Source organism: Heterodontus francisci, chromosome 3 (genome assembly GCF_036365525.1).
Source record: "Heterodontus francisci isolate sHetFra1 chromosome 3, sHetFra1.hap1, whole genome shotgun sequence".
NCBI classification, from domain to species: domain Eukaryota; kingdom Metazoa; phylum Chordata; class Chondrichthyes; order Heterodontiformes; family Heterodontidae; genus Heterodontus; species Heterodontus francisci.
The window spans coordinates 28,693,525-28,716,699 of record NC_090373.1 but is presented as its reverse complement, the minus strand read 5'-3'; the positions used below and the strand labels follow the sequence as shown (position 1 = coordinate 28,716,699).

General features: G+C 42.8%; 1 protein-coding gene across 1 annotated transcript in view; it reads right to left on the bottom strand.

Annotated features, from left to right (window-relative positions):
• eif2ak2 (eukaryotic translation initiation factor 2-alpha kinase 2) overlaps nucleotides 1-23,175 on the bottom strand; it is a 70,980-nt gene that overhangs the window by 40,893 nt on the left and 6,912 nt on the right. The window contains exons 3-9 of the mRNA XM_068020462.1: nucleotides 22,153-22,276; nucleotides 19,938-20,080; nucleotides 16,784-16,913; nucleotides 8,233-8,303; nucleotides 6,467-6,566; nucleotides 2,528-2,640; nucleotides 2,036-2,144 (exon numbers count right to left, since the gene is read on the bottom strand). Coding sequence (XP_067876563.1) covers nucleotides 2,036-2,144; nucleotides 2,528-2,640; nucleotides 6,467-6,566; nucleotides 8,233-8,303; nucleotides 16,784-16,913; nucleotides 19,938-20,080; nucleotides 22,153-22,276 — 790 coding nt within the window. The remainder of the gene's footprint in view (nucleotides 1-2,035; nucleotides 2,145-2,527; nucleotides 2,641-6,466; nucleotides 6,567-8,232; nucleotides 8,304-16,783; nucleotides 16,914-19,937; nucleotides 20,081-22,152; nucleotides 22,277-23,175) is intronic.

Here is a 23,175-nt window from a genome sequence, read left to right as displayed (position 1 = left end):
TGCATTTACAGCACAGAAACAGGCCATTTGGACCAACTGGTCTATGCCAGTGTTTATACTCCACATGGGTCTCCTCTCATCCCTCTATCACCATATCCTTCTATTCCTTTCTCCCTCATGTGCTTATCTGGCTTCCCCTGAAATGTATCTATTCTATTCCCCTCAATCACTCCTTGCAGTAGTGAGTTCCACATACTAACCATTCTCGGGGTAGAGAAATGTCTCGAAGTCCTTATCGTAGAATCATAGAAACATGCAGCACAAAAGGAGGCCATTCAGCCCATCATACCTGTGCTAGCTCTATGAGAGCACTGTTGTTCTTAGTCCCACACTCCCGCTTTTTGTCCATAACCCGCACGTTCCCGATCCTATCCAACTCCCTTCTAATATTATTTATGAAATCAGCTTCCACCACCTTTTCCAGTAGAACGTTCCAGATCCTGACAACTCTCTGGGCGAAAATATTTCTCCTCATCTTCCCACTGGATCCTTTATCAATGATATTAAAATCTATGATCTCCAGTTAATGAACCATTTGCCAGTGGGAATAGTTTTTCTCTATCAACTTTATCAAAAGCTCTCATCTTATTGAAAACCTCGATTAGGGAACCTCTTAACTTCATGAAAGTGCTCAGTGCGTAGGTGGAGCTGGAGCTTGAGATGGTGCCAAATCCACTCAGAAGCCATGAAATTCTATAGGATTTCCTCCCCCCCCCCCGCCCCCACTCCCCAGACTTCCACTGAATCACCAGCAGGAGACCATAGAACCCAAAAGAAGAGTCAGAAACCAGCACAACCATTATGGTAAGCTTCTGCTGGTTTTATTTGGAGATTCCACCATTAGAGATAGCCCAGGAGACCAGGAGAGACCTTGTGGAACTTTAGGACCATAATATTCAATGATAAAAGGATTGAAATGATCCATAGACCATGAACCAAGAGAGGTTTAGTGGGCTAGATCATAGTCCCACTGAAGAGATAAAGCCCAAATATGTTTGAATGTATAGTTAATGAAGGCCTTAGAGAGAATGCAGAGGAGATTTACTGGAATGATACCAGGGATGAAAGACTTCAGTTATGTGGAGAGGCTGGAGAAGGTGGGGTTGTTCTTCTTAAAGCAGAACAGGTTAAGAGGGGATTTAATAGAAGTATTCAAAATCATGAATAGTTTTGATCGAGTGGATAGGGAAAAACTGGCAGGAATGTCAGTAATCAGAGGACACAGATTTATGATAATTGGCAGAAGAACCAGAGCTGAGGAGAATTAATTTTTTTATGCAGCAAGTTATGATGATCTGGAATGTACTGCTTGAAATGGAGGAGCTCCCTCAGCTCTGCACTGGGAGTGTCAGCCTGGAATCTGTGCTGACATCACTGGGATGCAACTTGAACCGACAATCTTCTAACTCAGAGACAAGAGTGCTACCCACTGAGTCACAAGTGGTACTGGGTAGGATTAAAATGGACCTGATTGTCCAACTTAGCCACATTCCCAGAGGGCATTAGGAGTCAACCACCTAATGTGGAGCTGCAATCATGTGGTGGCAGGTTCCTTCCCCTGAAAGACATTAAGGAACTGATTGGGGGTTTTACAACAGAAAGGGGGCTTTGCAAACAGATTGATGGGGTGGAGCCAGTGAACAATTAACCAAATTTTGTAGCTTGCCATTGAGAGAAGGGGGATTGAACTCAAAACCTCTGGATTACAAATTCAGTACCACAACCAGTATTCCACTCAACTACATACCCAATAGTGCTGATGTGGAGCCAGCCCTGGCACATGCACAACGGGCCAAATGGCCTCCGAACTGTGTTGAAATTATGACGGTATCACAATTTATCTGCAAAGCGGAATCCACTCCGAGATAAATCATGTTAAAAACTTCCACCCTCTTGTAGGATTGGGCGACTTAAATAAAGTAACAGTGAGGAAGACCCTTTATCCTCAAGATGGACACTCCTACTGAAGCCCAAAATATTTACTTGGGATAAACGTTAAACAACTGGGAGGAGTGAAAAACAGCTCGAGCAGTACCTGAAGTTCCTCCAAAGCAAGGTGGGCAGCATTCCGTTTGGCCTCCTGTTTGTTTTTTCCAGAAGCACTTGGAAAAGATTTGCCATTTATTACAAATTTTATGATAAATCTGGAAAAGAGAACAGCACGATTAGTCAAGAACCTTCAAAACAAAATGCTGACCAGGACTTAAATACACACACACCTACATACATCATAAATCATAGAACTGTCTAGTACAGAAGGAGGCCTTTCGGCCCATTGTGCCTGTGTCAACTATTTTGAAAGATAGCATCGCAAATGTTTTCCTTTTCGAGTATCTATCCAATTCCCTTTTTCAAAGTTATTATTGAATCTGTTTGCACCACATTTTCAGGCAATGCTTTCCAGATCATAACATTTCACTTCAGATGAGAGCAGGAAACTGCACAGGAGCTGTTTAAAAAAAAAACACACATCTTTCTTTTTATGCAGCAAGTTGCTGTGATCTGGAATGCACACTTGTTTACTTACTCTGGAGAATGAGAAGGTCCACGCTTGTCCACTTCCACAGTCTCGCAGGTCAGAGTGTTTTTTTGGCAATATTCGTTCAATTTTCCGATTACATTTCTTGTACCATAGTTCTGCTGCAGTTGTTTAAAGAACAGATCATTTAAAAAGTGGAGTTTGTTTCTACTTTATCTTTCAAATAAGGTGAATTTTGCACATGTGTGCTCCTGCCTTCAGCCAAGTCTCGGCCAGGGAGAAGGAGTGAGTCAGTTATGAGTGATTATAACATGACGCATTGTAAGTGCAACATGACTGGGCAGAACAGGTGACACTGGACCATTGGCTCCTAAAACTCTCCGCCACGCAGCATTTCCTCACCTCATGTCTGGGTCTGTTGTCTGGTGAACATCACTTGGCTGAGTGAAATATGGAATATTCAGCAACAACTTGCATCCATATAGTGCCCTAACATAATTAAATATTCCAAGGTGCTTCACAGAAGCATTGCCTGACAAAATTTTAACACCGTGCCGCATGTGGAGATATTGGGGCATTAGATATTAGTTTGGTCAAAGAGGTAGGTTTTAAAGAAGCGTCTTAAAGGACGAGAGAAGTGGAGAGGTTTCTGAAGGAAATTTCAGAGCTTAGGGCCTCGGCAGCTGATGGCACGGCCACCAATGGTGAAGCAATTAAAATCAAGGGTGTGCAAGAATTGGCAGAGTCCAGATATCTCAGAGGATTGTAGGGTTGGAGGATTTACAGACATCGGGAGGGGAAAGGCCAAAGAGCCAGAGAAAAATTACAGCACAGAAGAGGCCATTCAGCCCATCGTCTCTGCGCCAGCTGAAAAAACTAGCCCCCCAATCTAATCCCACCTTCCAGCACCTGGTCCATAGCCTTGCAGGTTACAGCACTTCAGGTGCATGTCCAGGTACCTTTTAAATGAGTGGAGGGTTTCTGCCTCCACCACCGGGCAGTGACTTCCAGACACCCTCCACCCTCTGGGTGAAAATGTTTTTTCTCATGTCCCCTCTAATTCTTCTACCAATCACCTTAAACCTGTGGCCCCTGGGAATTGACCTCTCCGCTCGGGGAAACAGGTCCTTCCTGTCTACTCTGTCTAGGCCCCTCATAATTTTGTATACCTCAATTAAGTCATCCCTCAGCCTCCTCTGTTCTAAGGAAAACAACCCTAGCCGATCCAATCTTTCCTCATATCTGCAACTTTCAAGCCCTGGCAACATTCTTGTAAATCTCCTCTGCACTCTCTCCAGAGCAATTATATCCTTCCTGTAATGTGGTGACCAGAACTGTACACAATACTCCAGCTGTGGCCTAACCAGTGTTTTATACAGTTCCAGCATTACATCCCTGCTTTTGTATTCTATACCTCGGCCAATAAAGGAAAGCATTCCATATGCCTTCTTCACCACTTTATCTACCTGTCCTGCCACCTCAGGGACTTGTGGACATGCACTCCAAGGTCTCTCACTCCTTCTACCCCTCTCGATATCCTCCCGTTTATTCTGTATTCCCTTGCTTTATTTGCCCCCCCCAAATCCATAATCTCAAACTTCTCTGGATTGAATTCCATTTGCCACTTTTCCACCCACTCAACCAAACCATTGATATCATTCTGGAGTCTACAGCTATCCTCTTCGCTATTAACTATATGGCCAATTTTTCTGTCATCAGCAAATTTCCCAATCCTGCCTCCCACATTTAAGTCCAAATCATTAATATATACCACAAACAGCAAGGGACCCAACACTGAGCCCTGTGGAACGCCACTGGAAACAGCTTTCTATTCTCAAAAACATCAGTCGACTTCTACCCCTTTGTTTCCTGGCCCCGAGTCAATTTTGGATCCAACCTGCCACATTCCCCTGTATCCCATGGGCTTTCATTTTACTGACCAGTCTGCCATGTGGGACCTTGTCAAATGCCTTACTAAAATCCATGTAAACCAGATCCACTGCACTACCCTCATCAATCCTCTTTGTTACTTCCTCAAAAAATTCAATCCAGTTAATAAGACATGACCTTCCCTTAACAAATCCATGCTGACTATTCCTGATTAATCTGTGCCTTTCTAAGTGGCAGTTTATCCTGTCCTTCAGATAATTTACCCACCACTGAGGTCAGACTGACCAGCCTATAATTATTTGGCCTATCCCTCATACCCTTTTTAAACAATGGTATAACATTTGCAGACCACCAGTCCTCTGGCACCTCGCCCGTATCCAGTGAGGATTTGAAGATGATCCTTAGTGCATCTATTTCCCCCCTGGTTTCCTTTAACAACCTGGGATACAATCCATCCGGCCCTGGCAATTTATCCACCTTCAAGAATGTCAGCCCCTCTAGTACTTCCTCTCTCATTATGCTTATCGTATCTAATATTTCACACTTCTCCTTTTTAACTACAATGTCTACATCAACCCTCTCCTTTGTGAAGACAGAGACAAAAAGCTCATTAAGAACCCTGCCCACATCTTCTGCATCCACAGATAAGTTCCCCTGTACATCTCTGATAGGCTGTACCCTTTCCTTAGTTATCCTCTTGCTCTTAAAGTACTGATAAAACATCTTTTGGTTTTTCTTGATTTTACCTGCCAATAATTTTTCATGTCCTCGCTTTGCTATCCTAATTTCTTTTTTTACTTCACCCTGCGCTTTCTAAACTCCTCTAGGCTTTCTAAAGTATTAAGTTTTTTGTGAATTTCATAAGCTTTCTTTTTCTGCTTTAACTCACCCTTCAAAGCTGCTAAATAACCAGGGAGCTCTAGATTTGGCAGTACCACCCTTTATCTCTGTGGGGACATGCCTACACTGTGCCTGGAGAATCTCGCTTTTGAATACCTCCCACTGGTTGGCCACTGATATTCCTTCAAGTAGCTGTATCCAGTCCTTTTGCCAGATCATCTCTCAGTTTAATAAAATTTGCCTTCCCCCAATTTAGAACCATTGCTCCTGTTTTATCTTTGTCCTGTTCCATGATTATGATAAAACTAACTGTATTATGGTCACTATCTCCAAAATGGTCACCCACTGTTACTTCATCCACTTGCCCAGCTTCACTACCGAAGACTAAATCTAGAATTGTGCCCCCTCTCGTTGGGCTTGTTACATGCTGGCTAAAAAGGTTCTCTGGAACGCAGTTCAAGAATTTCGTCCCCTCTGTGCCCTTAACACTGTTTGTATCCCAGTTGATATTAGGGTCGTTGAAATCCCCAACTATTATTGCCCTATAGTTTTTGCACTCAAAAATTTGCCTACATATTTGTTCTTCTATCTCCCTCCCACATTTGGGGGGGGGGGGGTCTAAAGCACACGCCAAGTAGTGTGGCTACCCCTTTTTTATTTCTTGAGCTCAACCCATATCGCCTCATTTGATGATTCATTTAGCACATCATCCCTTCTCATAGCTGTTATTGAATCCTTAACCAATAATGCTACACCTCCTCCTTTTTTATTCCCCTCTCTATCCCGTTTGAAAACTCTATATCAAGGGATGTTGATCTGCCATTCTTGCCCCTCTTTAAGTCAAGTTTCCGTTCTAGCAATGACATCATGTTGCCATGTGTCTATCTGGGCCTTCAGCTCATTGGCTTTATGGAGGCCATGGAGGGATTTGAAATCAAGGATGAAAATTGTCGTTTTTGAGAACCTCAGTCACACAATGTATATAGGGCAGCTGTTGAAGGTATGGGGTGGCAGTTAAGGAGAACCCGTAAGGAAATTCCCAACCATAAGAGGAAAAATCAGGCAGCTTGTATCAGAAGATTGTTGTTTACACTGGAAGTTTCTCATTTGGGAAACTGAATCCCACCCTCATTTCCTCAGCAACTGGGTGACCCAGCTCAGTTTGGATTGCAATGATAATGGATATCTCTCAGGAAAGGCAACAGAATTATAAACATTTATCCCTAAGAAAGTGGAACATCTTGAAAACGACGTTACCATGCTGGAATTGAAATCTGATGTACTGCCATCCGTACTCGTTGTGGGTGTACAATCTTCATCCCTTTCCTTACTCTCACCAGTGAGATCATCTGTTAAACTAAAAAAGAAAAAAACTTGCATTTATATTGCACCATCTTTCACAATTTCAGGATGTCCAAATGCACTCTACAACTAATGGAGTACTTCTGAAGTGCTGTAATGTAGGAAACGCAGCAGCCAATTTGCGAAAGCAAGCTCCCATAAGCAGCAATGTGATAAATGACCAGATCATCTGGTTTAGTGATATTAGTTGAGGGATAAATATTGGCTAGGACACCAGGGAGAATTCCCATGCTTTCTTCAAAATGGTGTCATGAGCGCTTTTACGCCCACCTGAGAGGGCAGACGGAACCTCGGTTTAACATCTCATTGAAAAGATGGCACCCTTAACACTGCGGCACCCCCTTGGTACCGTACTGGGTATGTCAGCCTGGATTATGTGCTTAAGTAAATTCAAATCTAAAGTTGACAGTCAAGTAATCATGTTTCGCATCTATTGACACACAAAGGTAGTTTTTGCTCTTGGGGCAATCAACTTGGTGCAGGAAAAGAGCAAAAAAAAAAGGCAGACACTTGTTACATCATTTGTCACATCAACGTGCCACATCACCTACTCATGCCATCTTACACTGAAAACTTACTTGGTCCGCTCCCACATGAAATCTGCAAGCTATCTATTAGCTATTATGATGCAGGGGGCCACATCCAGCCTTTTGCTTTATTATCCAAGGACTGTAACAGAGAAGGGCCTGAAGAGATGCAAATAAGAGCCTAGTCCCAGAACCACCACCAACTCCACCCACCCCCCCTCCACAGACCATAGGACATGTGAGGGTCATGGGGACAGGCTATTCACATCTACCTCCAACTCTTTCCCCCCAGGAGAACAGGAAGCAACCGCCAAGAAGTGTCAGAGACGGCAACCAGGAGCACAGCTGCGGGCCTCTCAGAGCTGCGGGCCTCTCAAAGCTGCGCTGCTGTTCTTCTCTCCTCCAGCCAGGAGGTGGGAGCGCATCCTGATTAAAGCAAGCGGCCTGAGGCAAGACGTTCCTCCCCACAGGTACCCACAGATGGAAATCTCCCCTTCGAAGACTCATTCCATTATGCTGGTGCGCAATAACTGCTCAGACCACACTTTTCATATGCACACTCCCTCCACAGAGCTTCAGCCACTGATAGCTCCTGCTGTGAAATGACAGCAACGCTCCCTCCAGATTTTCACTCCCCCAGGAAACTGCTGGCAGGAAATTGGACCATTGATGAATCCAGCACATCTGAATAGCTGATTAGTGGGCAATTAACTTGATAGTTCATCACCCAAAGTGATTGGTTGGCATAACAACGCATGATGGACACAAGTACAGACTTATAAACCAGTATTATCAAGCGCAGGTTCAAAAGACACTTAAAGCCTACTGAGAGAAAGAGAGAGAGGAGGGAGGGAAAGGTGGGGAGAGAGAGAGAAAGAAGGGAAGGAGAGGGAGAGGTCTGAAGAGGGGAGCAGAGAGAGAAAAAAGAGACAAACAGAGAGGAAGGGAGGAAGGAGAGTGGGTGGAGGGAGAGAGAGAGATCACACGAGACAGAGAGAACACATTATTTCGCAAGTTGTTTTGAAAAAAACATAAAAAATTAAGCTGCAGTGAATCAGGTTTTTGGATATAGCATCACTTCACTTAGAATAGGACACAAGAAAAAGATACCATTTAAAAAAAATCTGACCCTACCTTTTGGGATTCTGGCCAAAGGAGTCTTCTGCAATGCTTTTGTGCTCTTCCTCATCTCCTGTATCTAGTGACTGTTTTGCAATATTATTCATAAAGGAAGAAAACAAGAAGACCTTAGTGCCTAACTGACGATTTTGAATGACAAGAAAACATTGAACCCAACACATTTTCAAGGAACCTTATTTGTGTATTAGGCACTCTGCCATTCTCTGGTCTTAACACTGACTTTAGTTAAACAGCAGAGCTCGACGACTGTGCCCAGTATCTCTTTGGCAGGGACTGCTGGTCATGTGGATGAGTCTATTGGTGTTCCATGGTGGGGACCTTCTATCAGAACACCGTGCTGGCAGGGAGAGTCTGCACCCTTGGTGTTGACCGGCTTTCTCTTCTCACAGATTTTCTGTCCTTTCTTTTCTTTCTGCCCTCCACCCACCTCCTCAGCTACTCAAGTGTTTGCCATGTACCAGAAATATCTTTAATTTTTTTCCCTTTGTGCCTCCTGTTATCTTATGCTATCAATTCCACCATTTAGCCATCTCCTCTTTCCTATCAATGCACTTTATAGGCGTGCATGTGTGTGTGACAGAGTGATGTCATCATCAAGAGCGAGCAGGGAAACAGAAAGCCGGCCAGGCTGAGTGAGCTTTTAATTTCATCTAAAGCAATCAAATATCAAATAAGACTTGATCAATTTATTAGTATATAAACCAGAAACTAAGGTGGATTTTATAATTTATAACAGAGTGAGAGAGAGACCAGCAGGGAGTGTATTAGTTCAAATTAGGACAACTTAATACATAAACTGTATAAAGTATCTTTAGGGTTTATCAGTATTCATAAGGTTTACTAATAGTAGTAAGGTTTATTAGTATTTGCAAAGCTTTATTAGCATTGGTAAGGTCATTACCAGTAGAAAGGTTTACACATCTGTGTATTCAGGAAAAGTATAACTTTAGCTGTAGGTGTTACTAGCATATAATAAACACAGTAAATTCTACTATACATAGGAATTATTCAAAGTTAATGAAGAAAGTAATTAAATTTAACTAATAGCATAAGTAACAATGGCAGGACAGGTGTTATGTTGCAGCTGTGGTATGTGGGAGCTTTTGGATGCCAAGGTGATCCAGGACAAACACATCTGCAGAAAGCGTAAGCAGCTGGAGGAATTCCAGATCAGGATTATTGATCTGGAAGCTGAACTGTGCAACAGAGAGGGGGAGAAATACCTGGACTCTTTGTTCCAGAAGATGGTCACACCTCTTAGAACAGGGTCACCTGTTGTGGTCAGCAGTGAGGGACAAGAGTATGTGACCGTGAGTGAGGCAGGTAAAGGGTCCAAACAGACAGTAGTGGAGGAGCCTCAGACTTTGCAATTGTCAAACAGGTTTGATGTGCTCTCAACCTGTGTGGACGAAAGCGAGGGTGTATGAGCAGACTGGCCATGGCACTGTGGTACTGGAAACCATTCAAGTGGGGGGAGCAAAGAGGAATGTAGTGGCAGTAGGGGATAGTATAGTGAGGGGGACTGACACTGTTCTGTGCAGCCGAGAGCGTGAATCCAGAAGGTTGTGTTGCCTACCCGGGGTGAGGGTTTGGGACGTCTGGGCTGGACAGGAACTTGGAGAGGGAGGGGGAGGATCCAGTTGTCGTGATCCATGTAGGTACCAATGACATAGATAGGACTAGGAAAGAGGTTCTGCTTAGTCAGTATGAGGAGCTAGGCACCAAATTGAATAGCAGATACCTCAAGGGTAATAATCTCTGGATTACCTGAGCCGTGTCAACTGGCAGAGGGTACAGAAGATTAGTGAAATGATTACGTGGCTCAAAGACTGGTGTGGGAGAAGTGGATTTCGGTTCGTCGGGCACTGGCGCCAGTACTGGGGAATGTGGGGACTGTACCGTTGGGGCGGTCTGCACCTGAACTGTGCTGGGACCAGTGTTCTAGCAAATCGTATAACTAGAGAAGTAGAGAGGGCTTTAAACTAAACAAGGTTTGGAGAGGGATCAGAGGTAGCAAATCAAGGGGTAGAGTTAAGGCAGTAAAGTTTTCCATGGTAGGGGTGACTAAAACTAGAGGGTATAGATTTAAGGTGAGAGGGAGGAGGTTTAATGGGATCAAAGGGGTAAATTTTTCACGCAAAGAATAGTGGGTATCTGGAATGAGCTGCCAGAGGAGGTGGTGGAGGCAGGAACAGTAGCAACATTTAAGAGGCATCTGGACAGGTACTTGAATGAGCAAGGCATAGAGGGATATGGAATTAATGCAGGCAGGTGGGATTAGTATAGATAGGCATTATGATCGGCATGGACGCGGTGGGCCGAAGGGCCTGTTTCTATGCTGTACGACTCTATGACTCTGACAGCAGAATAGTAATATGGGAAATTAAGGTCAGAGAATGGCAAAAAGGGACAGAGAGAAAAAAAAACGAAGACCACACCAACAGTGAAGACTAGATGTTAAAAGGATAACAAAGACAAAACTAAAGGCTCTGTATATGAATGCACGTAGCATTCATAACAAAGTAGACAAACTGATAGCGCACATTGAAGTAAATAAATATGATCTGATAGCCATTACGGAGACGTGGGTGGAGGATGACAAGGATTGGGTTCCTGAATATTGAGGGGTATATGATATTCAAGAAGAATAGGAAGCTAGGTAACGGTGGAGGGGTAGCATTAATCAAGGATGGCATTGGTGCAATAGTTAGAGATGACGTTGTGTGGGAGAAGTTTGCTGAGCTTTTGCTTCTATAACTGTTATTTGAGTAAGTAGATTAATATAATCCTAGTGAATACGTATACATATATTCTTTCATACATGAGTTGAAAGAATAGCTACATATTGGTACAAAATGGAGTATTTGACCGAGGCATTGTGGGACAGATTAGTTAGCTCACAGTTGGAGCTTGGTACAGCATGGCACAGATACCAAAAGGGGGCCCCTCTTATCAGTGTAACTGCAGACTGCGCAAAACCCTCAGGAATGCAGGCCCAATTAAACGTGACAGTTGGAAGACTCAAGGATAATTGATAGGGCCTGAGCTCATCAATTGGTGATCAGGGGCTTGCATGAGCTGATCACGTAGCCACATGATGCCTAATCAGTAATCTAATTGGTAATATGTGTAATGTATGTAATCAATAACCGTTCTGATTGGATTGTGTCCAGCCGGGATGGGCTGAGTAACTGTATATCCGTTGTGGATTTCCTTTGTCCGGTGGAGTAGCACTGGACTGCTTTTAGGTAAGGTGTGCTCCCCATGATATCATGAATAAAGTGTTTATTCTCAACGTCTGCGTCCGGAGAATTTGTTGAATAATTTGGCATAATCTGGATTTCTCCAACACGTTGGTTCAGGAAATCAGGATGTAGAATCTGTTTGGGTGGAAGTGAGGGATACTGGGGAAAGAAGTCACTAGTAGGAGTGGTCCACAAGCTCCCCAACAGTAATCACAATGTAGGACAAGTATACAAGAAGAAATATTGGGTGCTTGTGATAAAGGATGGCAACAATCATGGGTGATTTTAATCTACATATAAACTGGAAAAATCAGATTGGCAATAGTAGCCTGGATGATGAGTTCATAGAATGCTTTTGAGATAGTTTCTTAGAGCAGCATTATCTGGAACCAACCAGAGAGCAGGTTATATTAGACTTGAAACAAAAACAAGAAATGCTGGATTCACTCAGCAGGTCTGGCAGCATCCGTGGAAAGAGAAGCAGAGTTAACGTTTCGGGTCAGTGACCCTTCTTCGGAACTGACAAATATTAGAAAAGTCACAGATTATAAACAAGTGAGGTGGGGGTTGGGCAAGAGATAGCAAAGGAGAAGGTGCAGATTGGACCAGGCCACATAGCTGACCAAAAGGTCACGGAGCAAAGGCAAACAATATGTTAATGGTGTGTTGAAAGACAAAGCATTAGTACAGATTAGGTGTGAATATACTGAATATTGAACATCAGCAAGTGCAAACCTGAAGAAAAACAACCTGAAAAAAACAGTGGGTAAGCAAACTGAACAAAGTAAGATGAAATGAAATAAATGCAAAAAAAGATTGTAAAAAATGTAAAAAGGAATGCAAAAAAAAGGAAGAAAAAATAACTAAAAATGACTAAAAATGAAAGTAAAGTGGGGGGCTGTCATGCTCTGAAATTATTGAACTCAATGTTCAGTCCGGCAGGCTGTAGTGTGCCTAATCGGTAGATGAGATACTGTTCCTCGAGCTTGCGTTGATGTTCACTGGAACACTGCAGCAATCCCAGGACAGAGATGTGAGCATGAGAGCAGGGGGGAGTGTTGAAATGGCAAGCAACCGGAAGCTCAGGGTCCTGCTTGCGGACTGAGCGGAGATGTTCCGCAAAGCGGTCACCCAGTCTGCGCTTGGTCTCCCCAATGTAGAGGAGACTACACTGTGAGCAGCGAATACAGTATACTACATTGAAAGAAGTACAAGTAGATCGCTGCTTCACCTGAAAGGAGCGCTACAGCCTGCCGGACTGAACATTGAATTCAATAATTTCAGAGCATGACAGCCCCCCACTTTACTTTCATTTTTAGTTATTTTTTCTTCCTTTTTTTTTGCATTCCTTTTTACATTTTTTACAATCTTTTTTTGCATTTATTTCATTTCATCTTAGTTTGTTCAGTTTGCTTACCCACTGTTTTTTTCAGGTTGTTTTTCTTCAGGTTTGCACTTGCTGATGTTCAATATTCAGTATATTCACACCTAATCTGTACTAATGCTTTGTCTTTCAACACACCATTAACATATTGTTTGCCTTTGCTCCGTGACCTTTTGGTCAGCTATGTGGCCTGGTCCAATCTGCACCTTCTCCTTTGTTATCTCTTGCCCAACCCCCACCTCACTTGTTTATAATCTGTGACTTTTCTAATATTTGTCAGTTCCGAAGAAGGGTCACTGACCCGAAACGTTAACTCTGCTTCTCTTTCCACAGATGCTGCCAGACCTGCTGAGTGAATCCAGCATTTCTTGTTTTTGTTTCAGATTTCCAGCATCCGCAGTATTTTGCTTTTATTATATTAGACTTGGTTTTGTGTAATATGACAGGATTAATTAATGACCTCAGAGTAAAGGCACCTCCAGGTAGCAGCGACCATAATATGATTGAATTTTACATCCGGTTTGAAAGAGAGAAGAGTGGGTCGAAAACTAGTATCTTAAACATAGATAGGGCAACTATGTGGGCATGAAGCTGAGCTAGCTGAAGTGAACTGGGTTACTAGACTCGGAGACAGATCAACAGAGAAGCAGTGGCAGACATTTAAGGGGATATTTCAGAATACTCAGAATAAGTATATTCCTACTATAAAGAAAAATTCTAAGGGGAGGACCCAACATCCGTGGTTAACTAAAGAAGTTAAGGAAAACATCAAACTTAAGGAAAAAAACATATAATTGCTCAAAGTTGAGTGGCAGGTCAGAATATAAAGAACTGCAAAGAATGACTAAAAGGTTAATCAGGAGAAAGAAATTAGCGTATGAGAGGAAGCTAGCTGGAAATGTAAAAACGGATAGCAAGAGTGTCTACAGGTATTTAAAAAGGAAAAGAGTAAGTAAAGTGTAAAGTGAGTGTTGGTCCTCTAGAGAGTGAGAATGAGGAGTTAATAGTAGATAATAAGGAAATGGTAGATGAAATGAACAAATATTTCACTTGTAATAAAAACATCTGTGAAAAGAGAAGCAGAGTCACTGACCCGAAATGTTAACTCTGCTTCTCTTTTCACAGATGCTGCCAGACCTGCTGAGTGGTTCCAGCGTTTCTTGTTTTTATTTCAGATTTCCAGCATCCGAAATATTTTGCTTGTCTCCACTATAGAGGATACAAAAACATTCCAGTAATAGCTGTAAATCAGGAGGCAGAGGAAGAGAGGAACTTGGTGAAATTACAACCACCAGGGAAATGGTACTGAGCAAACTGATGGAGTTGCAGACTGACAAGTCCCCGGGTCCTGATGAGCTTCATCTTAGGGTCTTAAAAGAGGTGGCTACTGAGGTAGTAGATGCACTGGTGTTAATTTTTCAAAATTCGATGGATTCTGGAAAGGTTCCATCAGACTGGAAAGTAGCAAATATAACCCCTCTATTCAAGAAGTTGGTGGGGGGGGGGGGGGGCGGCGGGTGAGGAGACAGAAAGCAGGTAACTATTGGCCAGTTAGCTTGAGATCTGTCGTGGGGAAGGTGTTAGAATCAATCATGAAGGAGGTTATATCTGGGCACATAGAAAAACTCAAGGTAATCGGGAACAGTCAGCATGGTTTTGTGAAAGGGAAATCATGTTTAACCAATTTATTGGAGTTCTTTGAAGGAGTAACACATGCTGTGGATAAACAGAAGCTCGTTGATGTACTGTACTTGGATTTACAGAAGGTATTTGACAAGGTGCCACATAAAAGGTTATTGCGCAAAGTAGAAGCTCCTGGTGTAGGGGGCAACATATTAGCATGGACAGAAGATTGGCTGGCTGGCAGAATACAGAGGGTATGCATAAATGGGTCAATTTCTGACTGGCAGAATGTGATGAGTGGAGTCCTGCAGGGGTCTGTGCTGGGGCCTTAACTTTTTACAATTTATATCAGTGACTTAGATGAGGGGAGCGATGGCTTGGTAGCCAAATTTGTAGATGACACAAAGATAGGTAGGAAAGTATGTTCTGAAGAGGACATAAGGAGGTTGCAGACCGATATAGATAGGTTGAGTGAGTGGGAAAAAATCTGGAAGATGGAGTATAATGTGGGAAAATGTGAAGTTGTTCACTTTGGCAGGAAGAATAAAAAAAGCAGAGTATTATTTAAATGGAGAATGACTGCAGAAATCCAGGCTGCAGAGGGATCTAGGTGTTCTGGTGCATGAGTCACAAAAGTTAGTATAGAGGTCCAGCAAGTTGTAAAGAAGGCTAATGGAATGCTTTCCTTTATTACGAGAGGAATTGAAAATAAAAGAAAGGATTTTATGCTTCAGTTATGCAGGGTATTTGTGAGAGCACATCTGGAATACTGTGTGCAGTTTTGGTCTCTTTATTTAAGGAAGGATGTAAATGCCTTGAAGGCAGTTCAGAGGAGGTTTACTAGATTGATACCTGGAATGAGCAGGTTGTCTTATGAGGAAAGGTTGGACAGACTGGGCTTATTTTCACTGGAGTTTAGATGAATGAGGGGGGACTTGATTGAAGTTTATAAGATCCTGAATGGTCTTGACAAGGTGGATGTGGAAAGGATGTTTCCTCTTGTGGGTGAGTCCAGAACTAGGGGGCACTGTTTTAAAATTAGGGGTCGCCCTTTTAGGACAGCGATGAGGAGAAATTTTTTCTCTCAGAGGGTTGTGCGACTTTGGAACTCTCAGCCTCAGAAGGCAGGGTCATTTATTATTTTTAAGGCGGAGGTAGATAGATTCTTATTAGGCAAGGGAATCAAAGGTTATCGGGGGTAGATGGGAGTGTGGAATTCGAGTCACAAACAGATCAATCATGATCTTATTGAACGTAAGAGCAGGCTCGAGGGGCCGAATGGCCTACTTCTGCTCCTAATTTATATGTTCGTATGTTTCTTAAATGTGCCATTTATTTTGGGCAGGAATAACTGAGCTTCCCCACTAGTTTGCACCTTGTTAAGGTGCACTGAATGCACAAACATAATTAAACAAATAACACCTTGTTAACACAAAAGTAAAATACTGTAGATGCTGGAAATCTGAAATGAAAACAGAAAATGCAGGAAATACTCAGCAGCTCTGACAGCATCTGTGGAAAAAGATATGACCTGAATGTTAACCCTGTTCTCTCTCCACAGATGCTGCCTGGCCTGCTGAGTGTTTCCATCATTTTCTGTTTTTTAACAACTTGTTAATGTGCAATTACTTTTTGTGACTTAAAGCCTTTTAATCCCCTCTAAGTGGTGTATGGGCTAGTAAGTACTAAGCATGGACTTCAGTCTAAATAATTCCTCAGGTTAGAGTGGAGCTGGAAACAACTGAGCAAACTCATACTACACAGAAAATCCATTTTTGCTATATAGTCAAATGTTGTAATGGCGTTATCCCATTATACAGGCCATTGTTTACAGTGGATGAATAGTGTTCACTATTAGAAAGCAGGGACTGTATTTTCTCATTGCGTTTCACTGTCAAATTGAATTGCCCTTCTTAAAGCTGGAATGAGAAATACAAGCTGCAGTCAAAATCCTGAGCTGAAGATGTTTCGAAAGTGTGAGAAGTAGAATACATTAGTGGAAAATTCACTCAGTGACACATTATGACCACTAGGTTTCAAAGATTGTTTTTGCCAATATAATTTGTCCCTCCCCATTTTCCTTTATTATCTATCACACAGTTCTTGTAGTTGAATGGACAGAGAGAACAAGCAACCTGGTCACAGTACAAGCCCAATGGCCCTGTGGGCTAGTTGTGACAGGAGTCCAGTGAAGATTTCCTATCTTATTTTCCACGGTTCTCCAGACTCTCTGGCCCTGTTGCTGCCGTAGTCCAATAGTGCTTGCACACTTTCACTGAGTAATTACACGTACCTCGGAAAGTGACTGATTTGGGAAAATTATCTCATAGGCGAGTCTTGCTGCTTCACGTTTGGCTTCTTGTTTGTTTCTACCCAAGCCTATTGGATATTCTTTATTATCCATGAAAACTCTACAGGAGAACCTGTAACACAATGACAGGTGCTTTACCTATTGCCACATTAACCCCATGCAAAAAACCTGACATTTACATACCCCCTTTAACATTAAAAGTCCCAAAGTATTTCACACACAGACCATCAAGAAAAAATGGATGACACGTCAAAGAGAAAGTAAGAAAGACTTGCATTTATATAATGTTTTTCACAATTGCAAAACATCCCACTTTACAGCCAAAAAGTACTTTTGAAGTGTAGTCATTGTTGTAATGTAGGAAATGCAGCAGCTAATTTGTGCACAGCAAGATCCCACAAACAGCAATGTGATAATCACCAGATCATGTGTTTGCATGATGTTAGTTCAGAGATAAATATTGGTCACGGTACTGCAGTAACTCCCCTGCTCTTCTTCAAATAATGCCAGAGGTTCTCTTACATCCACCTAAGAGGATAGACAGGGCCTTGGTTTAATCCACAATCATCTGACTCAGAGACGAGAGTGCATTAACTTGGCCGCAGCTGACACTGTTAGGATAGGCAAGCAAGAACTTGGGAAAAGCATCTTAAAGGACGAGAGGAAAGTGGAGAGATGGGAAGTATTTAGAGAGAGATTTTCAGAATATGGGGCCTGAATGGCTGAAGGCTTGGCTGCTAACGGTCAGGGAATGCCAAGTCAGAAGAATGGAAAGTTTGACAGCGAGACGGGGGCAGTAAGGGGGTGTGGGTTGCAGGAAGCTACAGAGATAGAGGGGATGATGTCATGGAGGGATTTTAACACAGAAGGAGAAAGTTAAAGCTGAGGCATTGGGAGATTAAGAGCCAAGACAGAAGAGGGACACCAGGACAACTCAGTCCTCGAATGGGGCTGATATTCCCAGGGCATCAAATTCAAGCTCCAGCTTTAACCATCTTTATCACACGTCTGGTTAGTATTAGTCTGGGCTAATAGATGGAACACTTCAAAATAACAATATGCGCCATCCCGCTCGTTGTTCAACAGAGGACTTTGCATACTACAAAAATAACTTGCATTTATATGGTGCTTTAACATCCCAAAGGGCTTCAGTGGAGCGATTATCAAGCAAAATTTGACAATGAGCCACATAAGGGCATATTAGAGCAGGTGACCAAAAGCTCGATCAAAGAAGTATCTTAAGATGAGCATCTTAAAGGAGAAGAGAGAGGTGGCAAAGTGGAGAGGTTAAGATAGGGAATTCTGGAGCTTAGGGCCCAGAGAGCTGAAGCGGTGGAGTGATGGAAATTGGGGATATGCAAGCGGTTAGAATTGGAGCAGCACAGAGATCTCAGAGGGTTGCAGGGCTGGAGGAGATTACAGAGACGAGGAGGGGTCAGGTTATGAAGGGATTAGAAAACAAGGATAAGAATTTTTAGATCGAGGCATTGCTGCACTGGGAGCCAGTATAGGTCAGCGAGCACAGATGAAAGGAATGAAAATATATTGAGAAACAAGGGACCTCTTCAGTTATTGCGCTACACATTTGAACATCAAACTATTTTTCTAGTCAAAAATAGGAACCCTACATCAATAGGTCCACAGCAAGTCCATGAAAACAACAACTGAAATGGTACCATCTTGCACTGCTTGGTCATAAAGTAGAAATGTGTGGCTTCTTGCTTTCAATCCCTGATGTGCTAAGTCTTCGGCTACAGCAAGAAGACCAGCAGAAACTAGCTATTTCCTTGCAGTGAATGGAGCAATAAATAAATAAATCTAAGAGTCATCCCCAATAAATCTCAGAACAACTTATAGGCAATTTGTTGCCTGTTCCCCTATCCAGGGCTGGTACATAGTATGGGGAGAACCACAAACCAGGGACAGTTGCGGCATGGGAAGGTCCCATTAACCAAGAATGGTAAATGGGAGAGGTAGACCCATTAGCCAGGGATGGCAAATGGGAAAGGGAGACTCATTAGCCATGGATGGCAAATGGGAAAGGGAGACTCATTAGCCATGGATGGCAAATGGGAAAGGGAGACTCATTAGCCAGGGATGGCAAATGGGAAAGGGAGACTCATTAGCCAGGGATGGTAAATGGGAGAGGGACACCCATTAGCCAGGGATGGTAAATGGGAGAGGGACACCCATTAGCCAGGGATGGCAAATGGGAAAGGGAGACTCATTAGCCAGGGATGGTAAATGGGAGAGGGACACCCATTAGCCAGGGATGGCAAATGGGAAAGGGAGACTCATTAGCCAGGGATGGCAAATGGGAAAGGGAGACTCATTAGCCAGGGATGGCAAATGGGAAAGGGAGACTCATTAGCCAGGGATGGCAAATGGGAAAGGGAGACTCATTAGCCAGGGATGGTAAATGGGAGAGGGACACCCATTAGCCAGGGATGGCAAATGGGAAAGGGAGACTCATTAGCCATGGATGGCAAATGGGAAAGGGAGACTCATTAGCCATGGATGGCAAATGGGAAAGGGAGACTCATTAGCCAGGGATGGCAAATGGGAAAGGGAGACTCATTAGCCAGGGATGGTAAATGGGAGAGGGACACCCATTAGCCAGGGATGGCAAATGGGAAAGGGAGACTCATTAGCCATGGATGGCAAATGGGAAAGGGAGACTCATTAGCCATGGATGGCAAATGGGAAAGGGAGACTCATTAGCCAGGGATGGCAAATGGGAAAGGGAGACTCATTAGCCAGGGATGGTAAATGGGAGAGGGACACCCATTAGCCAGGGATGACAAATGGGAAAGGGAGACTCATTAGCCAGGGATGGTAAATGGGAGAGGTAGACCCATCAGCCAGGGATGGTTTGTTGTATGCTGAGACCTCTTAGTAAAGGATGGTGTGTTATATGAGGAGACCCAGTAACCAGGAATGGTACACAGCATGGGCATGCTCATTAACCAGGGACAGTACATGGGAAGGTTCCATTAACCAGTGGCATGGGGAGACCCATTAACCTGGCATGGTTTTTTGTATAGGGTGGTCGCTTAAACAAGAATTCTGTGTTGTGTGGGGTGGCTGAGAAAGAGAAAGAACAGCATCATAATTTATTTTTAAAAGGTTAACTTACTGTTGTACGTGTTCCAACCCTGTATCTTTCTGTATAGACTTGTAATCAATATGAATGTTTCTCTTCTGCCCGTACTCATTGATCTTGCTGATGTAGTTTCCTATGCCGGCTGGGGATACTGTTCGTGAAGTACTATAAAAAGACTACATCACAGACAAATCAGAAGGCACTGCCTCGGTTTATACAACCATACACCAACTCACACTGAAAGTGTTTAAAAAGTTCTCATCTGTGTACAAGAAGTATTAGACATGTTTAATTACCAATTGAAGGTCATTCTTTGAGAAAGCTTTAAGCTCCAAAGATTAATAGGATACTGCCATCATTCTATTGGGAAATGTCACTTCATGAGTCTATCCCTTTAACGATTGCATAACCTGTTGGGAACAGAAGATCTTCCTGCACTTAGGGAAGAGCAGAATTTGATGCAAATCACAAATCAGAGACATGTGCGGAAATACTAGCGCATGTTGGCCAACCACAACTGGTTTCTGTGACCTTAAACCCTCTCCTGGTCAATGTACCAAGTTGGACTCTGAGCAGGAGGTGAGGGCAGATCAGTGACCCATTTTGCCTTTTACTAAGGCCCAATAACCCAACACTGGATTGTTCTCTCTCAACCAATCAATAAAACAGCTTTGATGAAGGACAAAGGTATCAGATATAGGAAGGAAATGTTGCTCAAATCAGGACTAAACAGACTTTTAGCCTGAAGCCACAAGGTCAGGTTAATATTCGTGTGCAGTGAATAGGCAGAGTTTGACTCCCATGGGTTTGAACGTGGGAGTTCAGGCTAACAGTAACCATATTTTTAAGTTAGCCAAGAATGGCACATTGTATGGGGGTGTCCCTTAGCCAGGAACAACCAGAAAGATGACAGTGCTGGGAACCCTTGTGATGTGTGTGGAGAAGGATATGTGGGCCATCATGGAGCCTCAGTGTATGTAGAATCAGAACATTTGTCCTGGGCCAATATTTATCCCTCAGCCAACATCACTAAAAATCAAAAAAAGGTGATCTTGTTGTTATCATGCTGCTGTTTGTGGGAGTTTGCTGTGAGCAAATTGGTTGCCGCATTTGCTATATTACAACAGTGACTACACTTCAAAAGTACTTTGTTGTTCTTTGGCTGTAAAGTGCCTTGGGATATCCCACGGTTTTGAAGGGAGCAAGTCTAAATGCAAGTCTTTCTTTCTACTTATTTGACCCAAGGATCAAATAATCGTGTCTCTGGAGCAAAGGATCTCCGTGTTGAAAGGACAATTGGCCACATTCCACTGCATCAGAGTCTGACGAGGGGAGTTTCTGGATCTAAATGCACGTATTTGGGCTTTATGGGCAGTTACTGAGTATAATTTGACAGGCAAGTGAAAATGAAGGAAATAGAGTTTGCTAGAAGAGGAGGCATTAAAGGGTGGCGGTTCAGCAATTTCACTGGGATCGGGATTGGGACTGTGAGCAATGAGGATGTACAATCTGAAGGAGATGGATACAGATGGAGGGTGATCAAGAGTGGATTGGGTTGGGCCATGATAGGAAGAGGTCATTGATTGAAGAAGAATCCGGGGCGGGTGAGGGAAGGGGCAAGGGTGGAGAGGCCAGTGGAAGAAAAAACACAGCCCTAGAAAGGTTAAAAAAACAAGAGTTAGAGGATGAGCCATTGGTCTGAACAATTTGAAAAGGAACTGGATCACCTAGTACATAGATTTCCTGCAACTCATTTAGAACTGCATGGTACCACATCTAGTCAAAGGGTTGCTTGTGTCTTGGGATACGAGGAATGTTATCTTGGCAACCCTTTATAGAAAGAAGTAGCTTGCATTTATGTAGCCCCTTGCTGTGCCTTCAGGATGTCTCACAATGCTTTAGAACTGTCAAATTTGTTTTGAAGAGTAACCACTGTTGCTGGGTAGACAAATGTGGAAAGTGAGCAAATGAGGTGAGCAGGTAATTATTTTGGTTTTTGCTCATTGGGTTGAAGAGGGAATGTTGGCCAAGGGGGTGAACGTTGGTCTGGACACCTGGAAAACTCCCACACTCTTCTATGTGTAGTGGCCACTGGGATCTTTCATGCCACCCGAGCAGGCAGACAGGGTATAACGTCTCATCTGAAAGACAATTCAGTGTTGCCTCATTGAAGACAAACACTAAAAAGATTGAAAAATAAAACCATAACTATTTTTTTAAGGAATAAAGTGCAACAAATACTACTCACCATATCATCCGGAAGATTCAAATGCTCAAAAGCAATTTTAGCTGCACTGTACTTAGCATCCTTCTTGGTTTTGCCCTGGGCTTCGGGGAATGTTTGTTCACCAATTTTTGCACAGAATGTGAAGCTAAAGTAAAGCAAAAGGAGCAATGGGCTAAGAGCAACCAGTACACATTTCTTATTTCCTGTCTCGAATTTTATTGATACATAAGACAGCTGAAAAAATTAGCTGAGGGTCTCGAGATTCATGCAGACCTGCTTTGTTTTGCTCCGCGGTTCAAGTGCGTTGGAGCAAAGACCAGTCTGCAGAAAGACTGAATAGGCTGAGGTACCTTTCTCTCAAAACAAAAGAGAAGACTGCCAGAGGTCTTTAAAATTATGAAAGGATTTGATAGGGTAGATGTAGAGAAGTTATTTCTACTTGTAAGACAAGACAAAACTAGGGGCCATAAATATATGATAGTTACTAATAAATTCAATAGTGAATTCAGGAGATGCTTCTTTACCCAGAGAGTGGTGAGAATGCAGAATTCGTCACCACAAGGAGTAATTGAAGTGAATAACATAGATGCATTTAAGGGTGACACATGAGGGAGAAAGGAATAAAAGGTTGTTGAGCTGAATAGTTGGTTTTGTACTGTACATTTTATGTATTATAAAACATGGTGAGGAAAAAAATTTCAAGAAAGAATAAGCACATAACTCACATCAATCTTCCCTTTCTAAAATCTCATAGCCTTACATTTCCGAGTATTAAACTGCACCTTCCATTTCTCCAACCAGTGATTGAGGTTGCCAAGATCCATGGAAATATAAGGGATCATGGGCTCTCAGCATGGAGCCTTGCTTGACAATATACAGAGGAGATAAGTGGCCATATCATAGCTACTGATTTATTTTGGTTCTGTATAAATTTACACCTTGTAATTAATGCAGTTTATGATTTATTATTTTTCATTTGACTTTTTGGGATACAGTATATGAGTAATTTGAGACATGACGTGTGGTCCATGCTTGGGAGAACAA